The 19,671-nt window shown below is 36.2% G+C and overlaps 1 protein-coding gene across 9 annotated transcripts in view; it reads left to right on the forward strand.

The window, feature by feature from the left end:
* The window catches only part of LOC148301369 (uncharacterized), a 52,315-nt gene that overhangs the window by 21,232 nt on the left and 11,412 nt on the right, over nt 1–19,671 (forward strand). For all 9 annotated transcript variants that reach the window (XM_088273372.1, XM_088273371.1, XM_088273374.1 and 6 more), the window contains exons 4-12: nt 2,604–2,738; nt 3,921–4,081; nt 4,796–5,035; nt 5,841–6,029; nt 8,895–9,032; nt 10,223–10,400; nt 11,119–11,283; nt 12,563–12,688; nt 13,078–13,180. In XM_088273372.1, coding sequence (XP_088129498.1) covers nt 2,604–2,738; nt 3,921–4,081; nt 4,796–5,035; nt 5,841–6,029; nt 8,895–9,032; nt 10,223–10,400; nt 11,119–11,283; nt 12,563–12,688; nt 13,078–13,180 — 1,435 coding nt within the window. The remainder of the gene's footprint in view (nt 1–2,603; nt 2,739–3,920; nt 4,082–4,795; nt 5,036–5,840; nt 6,030–8,894; nt 9,033–10,222; nt 10,401–11,118; nt 11,284–12,562; nt 12,689–13,077; nt 13,181–19,671) is intronic.

The raw sequence follows: 19,671 nt of genomic DNA on the forward strand, positions 1-19,671 counted from the left end.
TGTAAATAAATTATCTGGTCAAATTATAAGCTTAATAATAAAAATGAAAATGGTATTTTCTGGCGTTTCTCATGTGTGTGATTATAATCCGGGATTCGGATCTCACATACTAATATAAGAGTTTCTGCTTAATAAAAAAGCTTCTTTACATCTCACCAATAGATGTCTCTAGTGAAGTTCTAGTGATTCAAGAACAAAGTTTCTAAATTGGTTCATATATATAGAACTTCGAAGAATTTGAGTAGTGTGGTTGTCAATAATGGGTAGAATTGGTGAATGTTACACGTGTGTAAAGTGATCACTCAAACCAGCCTATGACGGTCGTAAGCCCCGTAAATGCCCAGATTTCCATATTCTTCTTCATCTTTGATGAAATGTCAAAAAATAATATGAAAATAACTCCTGTAATTGGAGATAATCCAGATTTTGTGAACAAGTATTTGGACACACTCAAAATGTTATTATATTGATGCCAAACGTTTTCGTGACAAAAGTGTATAATGTGTGCAAGGAAAGTGATTTATTGATGAATGTTAGCAAATCCAAGATTATGGTTTTTGAAAGAGAAGAATGCAGATCTGAATGTGAAATATTGGTAAACGGAGAGATTTTGGAACAGGTAGATGATTTCGTGTATTTGGGTAGTATGTTTTCTAGGAATGGAAAGATTGATAAAGACATAGAAAGGAGAGTGAATGCCGGGAACAAAGTGAATGGTGCACTGAAATCAGTTATAGCAAATAAAAACCAGCGGAAGCTAAACTGGCAGTGCACAACGGAGTCCTGGTTCCAACTCTAATGTATGAAAGTGAAACATGGAGTTGGCAAAAGAAGGATGAAAGTAGACTGAATGCAGTCGAAATGCGATCTCTCAGAAGAATGTGCGTCAAAACGATGTATGATAGATGTGCGAATAGTGAAATAAGGAAGGAATGCAAAGCTGAGATAAGCATTATCGATAAAATTAAGAAAGGTGTGTTGAGATGGTTTGGACATGTAGAACGAATGAGTGAGGAAAGAACGGTAAAACAAATTTATGAGGGGAATGTTAGTGGGAAAAGAAGCAGAGGAAGACCGAGAAAAACATGGCACGATCAGGTATGCCAAATACTTGAAAGTGGTCAGGTTAGGAGTCGTAACAATCGGCGGGTATGTATGAGGAGATGCATGAACGTGGAAGAGGCGAAGAATGTTTGCAAGGACAGAGTGGTGTGGCGCTCTTTTCTCTCTGCCTACCCCTGGTGAAGCGGCGTGATGGTTAGTTAGTTAGTTTCAAACGTTTTCGCATATTAAAACAATTTCTAATATTTTTGGGAATTGTACACTTTTGATGTGATATGATGTAAATTGTTATATATTGTACATAAAAGAAAATAAAATAAATAAACACTCGCGAATAAATAAGCTAGAAAAATAAATTCGTAAAACAACGCTTGAGAATGCCATGAGTTAATTTAGCAGTCAAGTGCGTCAAAGAAATTAAGAAAAACAAGTTATTTAACAAACGAAAATAGCCTTCTGACGCATTCCGTGCGAGACTCATTCACAGTGTGAGATGACATTTCACTAGAAAATTACGTTAAGTCGTTTTCCACGCTGACTTTAAGATGAAACAAATTCGAGATGAACGATATTTAATGCTTCTATAAAGCACGAAATATACTAAAAACAAATTTGTTTAGAAATTATTTAGTGAATATTTTTTTATGGTGCTTAATTTGGTTAAAGAGTGACACGATGATTGCCAACCTTCAGCGTGGAGTGCTCGGGCCGTTGTATGAGGGGAGAGAAATAGCGAGTAATAGGTATTATATTGCAAAGCGGCGTGGAAGGTAAACGCAGCGTAGAAAGAAGGCGTATATCCTGGCTCGGCAACTCCGCGTATATCCTGGCTCCGCTGCAGCACTGGGGCGCTGCTCAGAGTGGCTGCAGACTGACACGATGATTGCCAACCTTCAGCGTGGAGTACTCGGGCCGTTGTATGAGGGGAGAGAAATAGCGAGTAATAGGTATTATATTACAAGGCGGCGTGGAAGGTAAACGCAGCGTAGGAAGAAGGCATATATCCTGGCTCGGCAACTCCGCGTATATCCTGGCTCCGCTGCAGCACTGGGGCGCTGCTCAGAGCGGCTGCAGACTGACACGATGATTGCCAACCTTCAGCGTGGAGTACTCGGGCCGTTGTATGAGGGGAGAGAAATAGCGAGTAATAGGTATTATATCACAAGGTGGCGTGGAAGGTAAACGCAGCGTAGGAAGAAGGCGTATATCCTGGCTCGGCAACTCCGCGTATATCCTGGCTCCGCTGCAGCACTGGGGCGCTGCTCAGAGCGGCTGCAGACTGACACGATGATTGCCAAACTTCAGCGTGGAGTACTCGGGCCGTTGTATGAGGGAAGAGAAATAGCGAGTAATAGGTATTATATTACAAGGCGGCGTGGAAGGTAAACGCAGCGTAGGAAGAAGGTGTATATCCTGGCTCGGCAACTCCGCGTATATCCTGGCTCCGCTGCAGCACTGGGGCGCTGCTGGAGTGGCAGCCTTTAATTTAAACACATTTTTTTAAATACAATTAACTAAATGACATTTTTTATTTGTTTTAGGAGTCCAAAGTGAAGTTTGCAACGCAAGGAAGGAAGCCGAACTCGTGCGACAGAAGTTGCGACATGTAGAGGGTGATCTAACAGCTACTAGATCGAGAAACTGTCATCTGCTGGAGCAACTTGAAAACAGAGCAGGTAACTTGAACTTAGCAATTTTGGCAACGTTTTATAGCTAGTTGCTATGTTAATTCCGGCTGGTTTTATTGGGGCGTGTTGCCGATGTTATGTGGATTTGGTCCCCAGAGTAAAAATTAAAGTATGTACTTACAGTTGGTTCCTTTATTTAAAAAAATAAACACGTACTGATCAAATAATGACAAATAATTTATAATATATGGAGTTAAACAATATTACTTTTTAACATCTCATCAAAGATGAAGAAGAATATGGAAATCTGGGCATTTACGGGGCTGACGACCGTCATAGGCTGATTTAGGTGATCACTTTACAAACGTGTAACATTCACCAATTCTACCCATCATTGACAACCACACTACTCAAATTCTTGGAAGTTCTATATATATGAACCAATTTAGAAACCTTGTTCTTGAAACACTAGAACTTCACTAGAGACATCTATTGGTGAGATGTAAAGAAGCTTTTTACTAAGCAGACACTCTTATATTAGTATGTGAGGTCCGAATCCTGGATAATAATCACACACATGAGAAACGCCAGAAAATAACATTTTCATTTTTATTATTAAGCTTATAATTTGACCAGATAATTTATTTACAACATTTTGAGTGTGTCCAAATACTTGTTCACAAAATCTGGATTATCTCCAATCACAAGAGTTATTTTCATATTATTTTTTGACATCTCATCAAAGATGAAGAATTGGTAGAATAATGGGTAGAATTGGTGAATGTTACACGTGTGTTAAGTGATCACTGAAATAGCCTATGACGGTCGTCAGCGCCGTAAATGCCCAGACTTCCATATTCTTCTTACCTCACATACTAATATAAGAGTTTCTGCTTAATAAAAAGCTTCTTTACACATCACCAATAGATGTCTCTAGTGAAGTTCTAGTGTTTCAAGAATAATGTTTCAGAATTGATTCATATATATAGAACTTCCAAGAATTTGAATAGTGTTCTTGTCAATAATGGGTAGAATTGGTGAATGTTATACGTGTGTAAAGTGATCACTGAAATAGCCTTTGGCGGTCGTCAGCCCCGTAAATGTCCAGACTTCCATATCCTTCTTCATCTTTGATGAGATGTTATAAAATCATATCTTCATTTTGTCTCTAACTCATTATTTTTTATACTATTCGTCTATGATAGTTATAAAATTTATAAACACCCGCAGATGAGATTCGCAAGGCTGAAAAGCGGTCCGACATTCTCGCTGAAGATGTGATCAGATTGCAGAAGAAGCTGGACCAGCTCCTGCCGGAGACGATACAACTCAAGGACTTGGCAGAAACGCTGAGGAAAGAACGAGATACTGAGAAGAAGGCCAATGAAGAGGTGAGGATTCCATTCCGACTCGAACCATCCAATCTTCTCTGCTACAGGTTCCTTTTTAGATCCCCCCAAGCGATCACTATTCAACGACTCCTCCCATCCCGGTCCAGCCGCGAACTAACCAATGGTACAACATTTTGAGTGTGTCCAAATACTTGTACACAAAATCTGGATTATCGCCAATTACAGGAGTTATTTTCATATTATAATTTTGACATCTCATCAAAGATGAAGAAGAATACTATAAGAATTTCAGCTTGATAAAAAGCTTCTTTATATCTCACCAAAAGATGTCTCTAGTGAAGTTCTAGTGATTCAAGAACAATGATTCAAAATTGTTTCATATGTATAGAAATTCCAAGAATTTGAGTACTGTGGCTGTCAATAATGAGTAGAATTGGTGAGTGTTACACGTTTGTAAAGTGATCACCTAAATCAGCCTATGACGGTCGTCAGCCCCGTAAATGCCCAGACTTCCGTATTCTTCTTCATCTTTGATGAGATGTCAAAAAATAATATCAACCAAAAGGTAATTGAAATGGAAAATTTTCTCGATTTTTTCCGCAGAGACTTTATGGTTCATTTTGAGAAGGGCTGATAACCCGTGATCACCTTTAGACTACATAAATAATATGTAGTGCAATGATTTTTTAAGGCTGATCACCTTTCACCTATAAACGATGCAGTGTCATGTCATAATCCTCGTTATGTCCGCAGAGCGCTGCGCGGTTCCAGGCCGAGGCGGCCGGCAGGGAGCGCGCCTGGAAGGCGGAGTTCGAGCGGCTGCGGTCGCAGGGCGCCGAGCACGAGGAGCTGCTGCTGGCCGACTGCGAGTGGAAGCTGCGCGACGTGCAGCGCGCCGCCGCCGAGCGCTGCCGGCGCGCCGAGGCTCGCCTGGCCGAGCTGCAGCAGGCGGCCGACCAGCGCTGCGAGGCGGCCGACCGCCAAGTCGGGGAGGTAGGAGAACTATCGTCGCCTCCTCCACGTTCATGAATCTCCTCATACATATCTTTAACATCTAGTTGACAAACTGAACTAACTAACTAACTAATCCATTCCACTTTTGGTATCGTACTTACTGAAGGATTTTGGTAGCATGGACCAAATTAGGACACAAAATGCCAAACCCTCTTCTAGTAGAATAGAAAACAACGCCCCTTTGCAAGCGGTCTTCGCCTCTTCCACGTTCATGTATCTCCTCATACATATCTTTTAAATCTAGCTGACTAACTGAACTAACTAACTACTAGTCCCAAATTAGGACACAAAATGCCGAACCCTCTTTTAATAGAATGGAAAACAACGCCCCTTTGCAAGCGGTCTTCGCCTCTTCCACGTTCATGAATCTCCTCATACATATCTTTTAAATCTAGCTGACTAACTGAACAAACTAACTACTAGTCCCAAATTAGGACACAAAACGCCGAACCCTCTTCTAGTGGAATGGAAGGCCTATTGAAGACAGCCAACAGTCCAGCTTCTCCTGAGGAGCGCAACCAGATCTGAGAATGCGGTAGGACCGCTTTTTTTCACGTTTATGAATCTCTTCATTTATGAGGCGAATTTAGTTGAAAATAGGAGCTGAGTATTACGAATACTTAGGCGTTATCAGGTCAGGTGTCAGAATAATCAGAAAATATGTATGAGGAGTTGCATGTTTTAAAGGCAAAGATGGTTTGCAAACACAAATTGGCGTGGTATTCTATTCTCTCCGCATAGCTTTTAGAAGTGGCAAGCAGCTTGATTGATTTTAATGTTCCAGCTACGGTCCGAGATGGCCGCCCTGAGGGCTACCTCCTTGGAGCAGCAGAGGACCATGAGACAGCAAGCACAGCAGTCTGGGGTTCTGGAGGCAGCCAAGGACACCCTGGAGCAGGAAGCCAGGAGGCTGAGGACCTTGCTCGTCATGGAGAAGGACGCCATGCAAGCCATAAAGCAACAACACGCGAAAGTACATATCTTAATAAAATATCTATTAGTTATTTAATTAATTGTTTCAGAATTAACTTTGTGGTAAGACATGTTACAATGATCAAAGAAAACACTTGTTTTTGTACCACTTGAGTTTTATTAAAGACTACTAGTTTCAGAAGCTAAACTTCCATCATTCGGGTCTGAATAATAACTGTTATTATTAAGACCTGTTATTATTACGTCCACCTCCGTAGTGTAATGGTCAGCATGCTCGGCTACCGTTCTGGAGGTCCCGGGCTCGATTCCCAGGGGGGTTTAATAAATATAAGTGATTTTTTCACTCTAATATTTATTCAGTATTACACTGGACTGGTACCTGAAGTGGAGGGCTGATCACCTTTCCTTCATGTGTAAACGATCGAGATAACACTGCGTTTATATGAAGCAGTGCCCTATGCACCATTGGGGTGCGGTAAGGGTTTTGTATATATATTATTCAGACCTGAATGATGGAAGTTTAGCTTCTGAAACTAGTAGTCTTTAATAAAACACAAGTGGTATGAAAACAAGTGTTTTCTTTAATCATTATCTATTAGTTGTCTTAGAAAATTCTCCTTGCCAAGGATGTATGATGTACAAGGAATTATAGCATATTTAGTTGATATTTCTTAAAACTGATAGAGAATGTATAGTTCAGCAAATAAAAGTCAGTTATATTATCATCATCATCAAAAATCAGTTATAGCAAATAAAAACCTATCAGCGGAAGCTAAACTGGCAGTGCACAACGGAGTCCCGGTTCCAACTCTAATGTATGGAAGTGAAACATGGAGTTGGCAAAAGAAGGATGAAAGTAGACTGAATGCAGTCGAAATGCGATCTCTCAGAAGAATGTGCGACAAAACGATGTATGATAGATGTGCGAATAGTGAAATAAGGAAGGAATGCAAAGCTGAGATAAGCATTATCCATCAAATTAAGAAAGGTGTGTTGAGATGGTTTGGACATGTGGAACGAATGAGTGACGAAAGAACGGTAAAACAAATTTATGAGGCGAATGTTAGCGGGAAAAGAAGCAGAGGAAGACCGAGAAAAACATGGCACGATCAGGTATGCCAAATACTTGAATGTGGTCAGGTTAGGAGTCGTAACAATCGGCGGGTATGTATGATGAGATGCATGAACGTGGAAGAGGCGAAGAATGTTTGCAAGGACTTCTCTCTGCCTACCCCTGCGGGGAAGCGGCGTGATGGTTAGTTAGTTAGTTAGTTATGTATAGTTCATGATAAATGATTTAGGTTGATACCTAAAAACAATACAAAAGATGCAAGAATACAAAAGACACAATGGATTCAATATCAAGATTCGTCACATAGCTCATTAACTAGTCTTATTCGTTTTGTCATATATTCTAAATAAGACACCACTAAATCCAACAGATCTTTATGCCCTATTGCCTCATCAATTTTGTCAACTGAATACCTTCTTTTGCACATAAAAAAAGGCCAAGGTATCAAATACCTTCCGACACCAATCCTCGTCTATTTTGTATGTTAAAAGCATTGCTAGCTTTGTGGTCATCAAAAATGATAAGGCCAGTGTTAAATCCTTGTATTTCATACCTCAACTCTTACCACTCTGCAGGCCAGACATTCTGGCCCGTACGATTCTAGTAGGCAGCTCCGTGGGCCGCAATGTCTGGCCCGGCGCAGGTATAACTTTAATCACTGATTTCTCTATCACCCAAGTATATTCTACCAAAAAATATTTCAGATAAATACAGTTGGTCTTAATTAACATGGCCATACGAATTGCCAAACAGAGTGTCCAAAAATTAGGGAAACAAAATATTTATTTTCATGGTAGAATAACGTCACATTTTTTGATCAGAGTAGTTCGGCCGTCCAAACTTAAAAGACAGTAAGAGACATTTTTTGCAGTACGTTTTTTTTTGCATTTTTGGATTAAGTAGAATCTACCTAGACCAAAAATGCAAAGAAAAAAGTACTAAAAAAAATTATCCAAAAACTAACTAACTAACCATCACGCCGCTTCCCCGCAGGGGTAGGCAGAGAGAATAGAACGCCACACCACTCTGTCTTTGCAAAAGTTCTTCGCCTCTTCCACGTTCATGCATCTCCTCATACATACCCGCCGACTAACTTGACTACTTTCAAGTATTTGGCATACCTGATCGTGCCATGTTTTTCTCGGTCTTCCTCTGCTCCTTTTTCCACTTACATTCGCCTCATAAATTTGTTTTACCGTTCTTTCCTCACTCATTCGTTCTACATGTCCAAACCATCTCAACACGCCTTTCTTAATTTTATCGATAATGCTTGTCTTAGCTTTGCATTCCTTCCTTATTTCACTATTCGCACATCTATCATACATCGTTTTGTCGCACATTCTTCTGAGAGATGGCATTTCGACTGCGTTCAGTCTACTTTCATCCTTCTTTTGCCAACTCCATGTTTCACTTCCATACATTAGAGTTGGAACCAGGACTCCGTTGTGCACTTCTAGTTTAGCTTCCGCTGATAGGTTTCGATGGTGTCAAAGACATAACCAGTGCTTACTATATGTTATTTTATTATTATTTTATGTTTAAGACTTTTTGGTTTTCTATTAGTGTATTCATGTTAATGATAATGCTTATCTCAGCTTTGCATTCCTTTCTTATTTCACTATTCGCACATCTATCGTACATCGTTTTGTCACGCATTCTTCTGAGAGATCGCATTTCGACTGCACTCAGTCTACTTTGATCCCTTGATGTGTTTTGAAAAAATATCCCTTACTGTGTTTTGAGTTTGGACAGCCGAGCTGATCAGTTATGAGAAAAAATGGTCATAGTGGAAAGAGTTGATGATGGTACAGACATGTTTATTCATCTCTTCAGGAGTTGGACGATAAGGAGCAACGCTTGGTGGCCAGGCTCGCAGAGGAAGCGAGGAGGGCCGAGCAGGAAGGACGCCAGCAGAGAAGGTTGGAGGAATGCTCGCTGCATGAGAAGCTGCTGAAGGATACGTACAAAAAGGTATTTCTAAGCATCAAACAGGGTGTTCGAAATTCCCCATATCGCTCCCATAAGGGTATAGCGTCAACATTCCCCGCGTACACTCCGTCCAGCCCTGGCGGGCGCAGAGGGTCATAGTTCAAATTGCGAAATATTCTAGCAACCGAACGAACGGCGAACCGTAACGAACGTTAACGACGCTCGAATCTATACATATTTTCATTCTTCTTTTTTATAAAATACTATGTCCAATTCCAAAAATGTGTATAAAACTAAAAATACTACCTAAGAGTAAAATCTGGCATCTGTAACGGAGAAACTGAAGGATCGTTTGAGTAGAGATGTCATATCGCCTCACTCCTTTCAAGAACGTCATAAATCAAAAACCTTGATTTGCAGGAGATCGTTTTTTAAGTATAAAAAAATAACATAATGTATTAAAAATAAATATCAAGCCACTTATAGAAATTTTTACTTATTTTAATAAAAATTAAACACTTGAATAATCCACTTAATTGAGTTTTATTTTTATTTACGACTAGTTTCGAAAACGACAATTGTTTTCATCTTCTGGTACAAATTAGAACTAGCGAATAAAAATATATTTAGGTGTATATATAGGTTAATAAATACAGGGAGGGGGGTTAAGGAACAACATTTTTTGTAAAAGGAAACATAGATAATAATGGTGACGTATTTTGAAACAGTATATTATTAATTATTGTTTTATCTGAATTTAAATTTTGATGTATTTCTAAGTTTTCTAAATTATTCATGACTTGACCTTTATTTGTAACAGAGTGTAATAATTTAAGAGTATGAGAGTCAAATGAGTGGTTAGTTTCCATAGAACTTTTTACTGTGCAACAGATCATTTTAGGTAAAACATGAAGGTTTTTTCTCCATTTGAAAAATATTTAGTACATTTAAAAAGATAATTAAACAATACCTTTTCTTCAAAATGCAAGAACAACATTTTCTTCCCTGTAGCGGGTAAATATGTTAAAAATATACCGCTTTTGCTGGGATGCGGTAAATTTTCTGGTTATTCCAAAAACATGCACAACTGAAAATTGACGATTTTTGATTTATGATGTTGTTGAAAGGAGTGAGCGATGTGATGGTTATTAGAAGCAATGTGTACAAGGTACCGGGAAGGGAGGGTTAATATACAAAATATTATATATGATACTTTGATGCAATTTTTTTAGATTGAAGAACTGAAAGATCTGCTAGCTAAGAAAGAAGCGCAGTACGCAGAGAATCTAGATAAAGCCGAAGGAAGGGCAGACTGGAAGATCATGGAAATCAGAAGGATGCTGGATAAAGCAGAACTGAAACACGCGGAAGCTCTTGAGAAGTTGGAGGAACAGTATACTGAAGACACTGGTTAGAAAATTTCTTCAACGAATTTAATTTTTTTATTTTTTAAAATTTTATTTGGAAAACCAACAGAGAACAATAACATATTCAAGAACGTCATAAATCAAAAACCTTGATTTTTCAGGAGAACGTTTTTAAAATATAAAAGTTTTAAAATATAATACCATGTATTAAAAATAAATATCAAGCCATTTACTGAACTTTTTACTGAGCAACAAATCTTTTTAGGTAAAACCTGAAGTTTTTTTCCATTTGAAAAATATATAGCATATTTGAAAAAATAATTAAACAATACCTTTTCTTCAAAATGCAAAAACAAAATTTTCTGCCATGTAGCGGATAAATATTATGTTAAAAATATGCCTCTTTTGCTGGGATATAGTACATTTTCTGGGCATTCCGATAACACGCACAACTGAAAATTGACGATTTTTGATTTATGACGTTCTTGAAAGGAGTGAGCGATATAAGTATACATCCGTATTTAGTGTAAAATGTAATAATAAGAGACAAGATTGTATACATTCAAAAATATAAATTTAAGCACAAGTGTATTTTTATTAATAAAAAAACTTATATGTTTTGTTTATTCCTGTAATGCTGTTAATCTATTGTGGACCTGGTGGAATTAAAAAAAAATATGGACTGGAAAGGGTTAAAGTCTAACTCTGATCAATTTAAAGAGAAAAGCTTGTTATGTACTGGTGCGTTGTTTGTTCCCCAGAACGCCTGACGGCAGAGTCGGAGCGGAAGGTGAAGGAACTAGAGGGCGCCCTGAGCGCCCAAGCCTGCTCTGCCCGAGCGACCCTGGAGCTGGTGAGGGGGCAGCTGCAGTCTGAGCACGCCGAAACCCTCATGAAGATGAAGGAGCAACATCGCCAAGACATGGGTACTAACTAATGCAACTTTTAATATATATTGTAACCGCAGACAGTTGGTAGAATTCCATATTGAATTGTTGGGTAATATATACAAAATTAAACAATGTTTATTGGATTGAATTCTACATTTATTTATTTATTTATTGAACGGCTGAAGCCTTCAAGATAGTACATATAATACAAATATACAGTATCTAATATAAAAATACACTATTGAATACACTTATAGAGAAAAAAAAAGTCTTTAACATAAAATAATAATAAAATAACAAATAGTAAGCACTGATCAATACACGTCTCCTTCACACACTATCAGCGAGCAGCGAGAGAGAGTGAAACACAACGTTTACATTTATCCATTATAACATGGAGAAGACATGCTGAGAAAGTACATATACAGTGAAACCTCTATCTATCATAGAATAATCGTTTTCCCGGATGTGTCGTTTTTTTCTACCCCGAAACCATTTCATACAAAAATAAATCGCATCGATCGTTTCTATCCAAAATTTTCGTTTGACTAAGCTACATATTTTATATAATTTGTCTGTTTTTTCATTATTTTTTTTTTTTACATTTTGCTCTTACTCCCAGCTGTCTTTCCATCTTTTCGGAGGTCTGCCTCCTTCAGGGCTGCCTTGGAGGGCGATACGTGGAAGTCTGTCTTCTGACATTATGTTTATATGTTCCTTCCAGTATCGCCTTCGTTGTCGTCCCCACCTCACGATATCCTCCGTCTTACACATGCTCCGGATGTCGGTATTTCTTACTCGGTCTCGCAATGTGTTTCCGGTTATGGATCGGAGAGTCTTCATCTGGGAGGTTCGAAGTCGAGATTTGTATGACTACGATATACATAAATAAATGTAGAATTCAATCCAAAAAACCGTGTTTTATTTTGGATATATTACCCAACAACTTTTAATATTACTGTGGACATCCTTTCTACCAAATTTCAGAACTAATTTCCTTTCTTCTCCGTCTTACTCCTTATTACTGAGGGTTATGACCCTTGTGGAAGCAATGACTCTTCTCCAGTTATCCCTTGACTGCACTGCACGAAGCGCTCAAACTACCGAGGTGCCTGCTGCTACCTTAACATGTTCTGTCCATCATGTAGGGACCTTCCTCTCCCTCTCTTGAGGGGTCATGTGTGGCCCCCATTTAAAAATCAAAGGCTTCGTTAATGTTTCGTTATCGTTGTGTCTATTTGATGTGAAGAATTTTGTCTCCAACAACATTCCTTGTGCAATTATTTTAAAATGTTCACGTTGTGTGTTTTCACAGAAAAGCAATGGGAGATGTTTGAATCGGACAAAGAACAGTGCTTAGAGAGGATGAAGGCCGAGTGCACGATGGAGGGAGAAGAAGAACGGGAAAAGAGAGACAAACAACTGCTCAGAAGTATAGATGGTGAGTGAAGACACACTTCAAGGGTTTGAGACTATCATGAAACCGTGAAAGACAGATCTACCTATCTCAGCCGCACACCCCTTCTGACTTCTGCACTCCTGACCCTGGCATACAGTCCTAGCTTCTAGCCATACATGTTATGTAGACTCTCGGGCCTACTCTCCCATATATACTGCTCTAACTATACCCCCCACGTGGCTACACCATCTCATAGACCCTTGATCTTCCTAACTATACCTGCCTCAGCTGCACACCCCTTCTGACTTCTGCACTCCTGACCCTGGCATACAGTCTTAGCTTCTAACCATGATACGTAGACTCTCTCCATACGACTGAATCATCTTGCATCCTTTTTAATATTTTAGCGTCGAATTGTGATGTTTTTCCAGATCTGAAGCATGAGCTGTCTACAAGGGAAAGCGACGTCGGATCTCTCAGGCTAGAGGCGAGGAAAGCCAACGACGCCCGCATAACTGCAGAGCGACGCCTCAGGTCAGAACACCAATACACAGTGTTCACCCTTTTCCTTTTGGTTATTATTCATTTTTATCTAGAGCTTAGATAGATATCATCCCTAAGTCATTCCTCGCAATGTCAACACTTTATAGTTATGTACAATAATGCAGGGGTTTCCAAGAGCAGATCTGTCAGGAAACCTAGATGCTTCTGCATCAGATCTGGGCATGCGGTGGGACAGCTTTCAATGTGTGTGTATATATATATATATATATATATATATATATATATATATATATATATATATATATATATATATATATATATATATATATATATATATATATATATATTTATATATATATATATATATATCAATATATATTTATATATATATATATATATATATATATATATATATATATATATATATATATATATATATATATATATATATATATATATATATATATAAATAAATATATATATATATATATATATATATATATATATATATATATATATATATATATATATATATATATATATATATATATATATATATATATATATATATAAATATATATTGATATATATATACATATATATATATATATATATATATATGAATATTATTTTATAACAATTTTTTATTATTTTTTAAAGATAGGAAGCATTTGATGAAGCATTTCTGACACTCTTAGCGCGTTTTTTGTGACTACGGTGTCCGCTGGGCTTTCGATTCCATATGTCATGATGGGTCGCACACAAGTTAATATGATTTAAGGTAGAATTAGTGAATGTTACACGTGTGTAAAGTGATCACTTAAACCAGCCTATGACGGTCGTCAGCCCCGTAAGTGCCCAGACTTCCACATTCTTCTTCATCTTTGGTGAGATGTCAAAAAAAAAATATTAAAATAACTCCTGTAATTGGAGATAATCCAGATTTTGTGAACAAGTATTCGGACACACTCAAAATGTTGTAAATAAATTATCTGGTCAAATTATAAGCTTAAATAATAAAAAAGAAAATGGTATTCTCTGGCGTTTCTCATGTGTGTGATTATAATCCAGGATTCGGACCTCACATACTAATATAAGAATTTCTGCTTAATAAAAATCTTCTTTACATCTCACCAATAGATGTCTCTAGTGAAGTTCTAGTGATTCAAGAACAAGGTTTCTAAATTGGTTCATATATATTGAACTTCCGAGAATTTGCGTAGTGTGGTTGTCAATAATGGGTAGAATTGGTGAATGTTACACGTGTGCAAAGTGATCACTTAAACCAGCCTATGACGGTCGTCAGCCCCGTGAATGGACTTCTATATTCTTCTTCATCTTTGATGAGATGTCAAAAAATAATTTGAGATAAAGTAGAATAACATTTTAATAAACAGTTCTTAATATCAAAGTGATATGAGTTTGTAATTGAAGTTAAGTTGAAATCATAATTCAAATGCAACTTTGTTTTAAAATCACTATTTTATTATAACTTAATTATAATGTCTGCCGGTTTCGAAACCGGCTTCGAAGCTAACCGCTTCTTTATCAAGACTGATTAATACTAAAACACTATCTTCTATACAAAATTCTAAACATTTTGACGGCTAGGCAAAAGAGCTTGGGTAGATCTCAAGTGACATTATTATTTGTGTCGATTGGCAGCCACAGGCAAAAGGGATCAGGGATGCTGAGGGACTGGGAACATATTTAATAACGGACTTTTAGAAAAATCGTTTACTTGTGTATATATTATTTGTAAATTATTTTTAATTGCCTTTTTGATTTCTAAAATTTCTAGGTAATCTTATTTAAGTCCTCTATTGCATGTGTGTAATATATTTTTAATAAACTTTTATTTTTATCAAAAGATTATATATCAGTTGAAATTGTACAACAATTAAGAAATCGGTGTTATTTTAAAATAAAATGACCAAATGCATTTTTTTACAAAAACGTGATCATTGACTATTTGTAGTATACTGTTTTATTATTCTTATTTAATATTTACATACTTCCATTTGCCCTTTTATTCACAAAAACCTATTTATATACATATATATATATTATATATATATATATATATATATATATATATATATATATATATATATATATATATATATATATATATATATATATTAACATAAACAGCTATATATATATATATATATAGCTGTTTATGTTATCATCAAATCGATTCACTGTTCATGTATTTTTTGTCACCATTATAACTCACATGGACATCAAACATTCCTCATATAATATCACAATCATCATCACTGCCTGACAACCCTTGAGTCCCAAGAGCTCCTGTATGAATCCATCCTGGCAAGAATCCAAAAATCACTTTTCCGCGCATTCTCGTACATACGATAAAATCATCACTTTCCATAATTTTTATCACGATTTCATCAAAATCATATGTGTTCCATCTGCAATATGTAATTGTTCATGAAATCATTGTGGGTGTTTTAGTTGTTGAAGAAAATCGTCCTTTTTGATCATTTTTCATCAATATTTTATCAAAATCATATCTTTTTCATCTGTAATATGACCATTGCTCATGAAACCATTATGGGTACTTCAGTTATTGTTGAAAAAACGTCATTTTTCATCACGATTTCATCAAAATCATATCTTTTCCATCTGTAATATGACCATTGCTCATGAAATCATTAAAAGTACTTCATTTGCTGTTGGAAAAAACGTCATTTTTGATCATTTTTCATCACGATTTCATTAAGATCATGTCTTTTTCATCAACTTTTGTTGTTGTTGAAAAAAATGGTGTCTATTCCATCTGTAATATGACCATTGCTCATGAGACCATTGTGGGTGCTTCAGTTGGCCTTTAGCTGGTGGGATGGGGCTCCTGGGGCTCCTGGCTTGGGCGGCCAGCGGGGCTCCGGCCCCCGCCCTACTGCTGGCCCTCGCGCTACTCCTGCTGCTACTGTGGCCGGAGCATTCGTCCAAAGAACGCCGACTGGCGATCATGGAGCCCTAGCACATCTCTCTTTAACCGGCTCTTCGATCTCATTTCTGGCTAACGACTCTTCACAGCTCACTTCAAACGATTCATTCTCTACCACTCTTTGGCTTACTACATACTTCATCTACATACTTCATCTTCCATGTTCTGTCTTTTACTTTTCTACCATTCGAAATTAATAAGTTTCATGTGAACAAGTATTTGGACGCACTCAAAATGTTCAAACGGTCAAATTGTAAGCTTAAAATAAAAATGGTATTAAAAACGGTATTTTCAAGCGTTTCTCGACTACCAATGTGAATATAATCCAGGATTCGGACATTTTTAGCCTGTTTCTGCCTAATAACAAGCTTCTCTCATCTCATCATAGATGTCTCTAGTGAAATTCTAGTTAAAAACACTATCCTTTTCATATTCTTTTTTGACATCTCATCAAAGATGAAGAAGAATATGGAAGTCTGGGTATTTACGGGGCTGACGACCGTCATAGGCTGGTTTAAGTGATCTCTTTACACGCGTGTAACATTCACCAATTCTACCCATTATTGACAACCACACTATTCAAATTCTTGGAAGTTATGTTATTCAAATATGTGAATCAAATTAGAAACATTGTTCTTGAATCACTAGAACTTCACTAGAGACATCTATTGGTGAGATGTAAAGAATTTGCACACACTCAAAATGTTGTTAACATTGTTTATTTTATTATTATTTGCCCACTAATTTACAACCACACTACGCAAATTCTTGGAAGTTCTATATATGTGAACCAATTTTGAATGCCCAGACTTCCATATTCTTCTTCATCTTTGATGAGTGTCAAAAATAATATGAAAGTAAATCCTGCAAGTGGAGATAATCCAGATTTTGTGAACAAGTATTTGGACACACTCAAAGTGCTGTAATAAGTTTCAACTCATTCTCGCCATTCTAAGACTACTTTTTGATGTATCGATTGCATTTTTTAGCATTTTAAATTCAAAATTTCTTTCAAATTTAGGTCCAGATGGTCCCACTCAGCTAAATTTAGCTCAAGATATTTTTACCCTTTTAATGTTATGCATGAATTATACAGCATGCTAACCGTTGCACTATGAAATTATTTTTAAAAAAATAAGTGAAACTTCTTTGGCGTCGATAATCGGAGGAGAATTGAGAGTGAAATTTCAAGGACGCGTTACCTTTATTAGATAAATTTCGTTACATGAAAGAGAAGAACGATATGGCGTACAGAAAACGAGAAAGAGAGAGATATATATATTCTGACGCCACGTGATTGGAGCAAAAGAGAACGACATATACACAACGATACAAATACGCGCGTTATCGATAAATACGAAAAAATATTCAGGTTTTACCTAAAAAGATATGTTGCACAGTAAAAAGTTCAACAAGTGGCTTGATATTTATTTTTAATACATTGTATTATATTTTTTAACTTTAAAAACGTTCTCCTAAAAAATCAAGTTTTTTGATTTATGACGTTCTTGAATGGAGTGAGCGAAATGTCGATGAAAAATGGTGATCACTGCCTCGTAAAAATTGAAGTATCACCACTTCAATTTTAAGTATCAGTAATAATTTGTACGCCTCCGTAGTGTAATGGTCAGCACGCTCAGCTACCGATCTGGAGGCCTCGGGTTCGATTTCCAGGGGGGTCAAATAAACATAAGTGATTCTTTCACTCTTATATTTATTTCATATTACCCTGGATTGGTATCGGAAGCGGAGGGCTGGTCACCTTTCCTTCATGTATTAACGATCGAGATGCGTTTGTATGATGCAGTGCCCTATGCACGATAAGGGTTTTAATAATTTATTAATTTATTATTAATATACCGTAAATGTTGTGGTATGTCTAACAAAATTAAAATACCAATTTTAAAAAAATTATATCTAGCTAGTGTAGGCCCACAGTTTGTTGGTTCGTGCCCACTCTACCACAGCTTGATTCCCATCTACAGACAGACCACATAGGCTTTCCTTTCAAACTCATAAGTATTCAAATATATTTGCATATGATATTTGTGTCGCCTACTTTAAAATCCGCCAGATCCACGTGATTTTACAAAAAATGCGAAATTCTCCTTGCAACATTTTATGTTTTAAAGATTTGTCTGTTTTTAGATAAAATATTATGAAATAGAGAACTTTCCTATTTTTTAATAATGAACCTATTATGACGTCATCTTAATTTTTGACCTATCCCCTCTCTCTGATGGGCCGATATGGGTCAGAAGGCAAGTTACATGATTATAGCAGAATTTAAAATACAACGCTGTTTTTATGTATTTTTTAGCAATGTTTTCAAGTATTATTACATAAATATTTTAAAAAATAAAATCCACAATTGGCATTAGAGTATTTATTTTAAAATCATATAAAATTGGATCTGGCGGATTTTTTGAACACGAATATTAGGTACAACTGTTTAGTTGTGATTATTTTTTGAAAAGATGCATTTTTTTGTATAATTTTTTTATTTTATTATTAAATTCACAGACTAATGTGCGTTTTTAAGATAGCATTTAGCATTTAGCCTGTTTTAATGTATTATTTTAATTTTAGCACTGGTCCTAGAAATGATCCCTGTGGTACTCCCAAATGTTTTACATTTTTAATATATTTTTATTTTTATAGCGAACTTATATTAATACTACTTTTTGCTTAAAAATCAATCATTGAATATCTAAAATAAATTTGAAATATCTTTCATTTTTAAAACATGTTAAGCAATTTTCAAAGTATTATATTTATAAAGTATTATTAATTTTAACTAGTCATACTTTGCTGTAGCTCATTCTAGTTAAAAAAGAATAAAATAAAAAATAAATTTCACATTTTTTATATGTTTTATTTCGTAATGTTTTTGGATAAGTAATGTAACCAGCTGCCAAGAAGCACGCTGTCCGCCATAAGTTAAAAAAAATTGATTAACTTAAGGAGATTTTAGATTTTTAATGAATCATTACATTTTTATGTAAATAATATTCACAGAATTTTCACATAAAAAGTGGTTTTCATTTTAAAACAAGGTTTGCAATTTTAAAAGTATTATATTTATCAAGTATTATTAATTTCAACAAGTCATACTTTGCTGTGGCTCATTCCAGTTAAACGCAAAAAAATAATATAGAAAGATATTTAAAAGCAAGAATTTTTGGTCTGCAAATTGTTCCATGTGCTGATAATATTTAATCAATTTATTCCTGTAATATTAACATGAGTTTTTCTCCCTTTCCCCATGCTTTTGCTGTTGTTCCCGTCAACTACCATTGGAATATGGACGACCATGGCGTTTGTGTCTGCTGTCTATGGTGTGAAATATCTGTGGACTTGGATCGATCAACAAAATTTAAAAACTGATAACCGAAAACTTTAAAACACCATATTTGTTAAAAGCGACGCTATAATTTTACAATATAAAAATGGTATTCATAACCTCAACATACAAAAACAATTGTACAATATATACAAACAATTTAATGAAGTTCACGTTTGCAACATAAAACAATTGCACTCGTCC

The sequence above is a fragment of the Brachycentrus maculatus genome, unplaced genomic scaffold (assembly GCF_059751285.1).
Source record: "Brachycentrus maculatus isolate JH-2025_06_01 unplaced genomic scaffold, ASM5975128v1 h1tg000569l, whole genome shotgun sequence".
Taxonomy (NCBI): domain Eukaryota; kingdom Metazoa; phylum Arthropoda; class Insecta; order Trichoptera; family Brachycentridae; genus Brachycentrus; species Brachycentrus maculatus.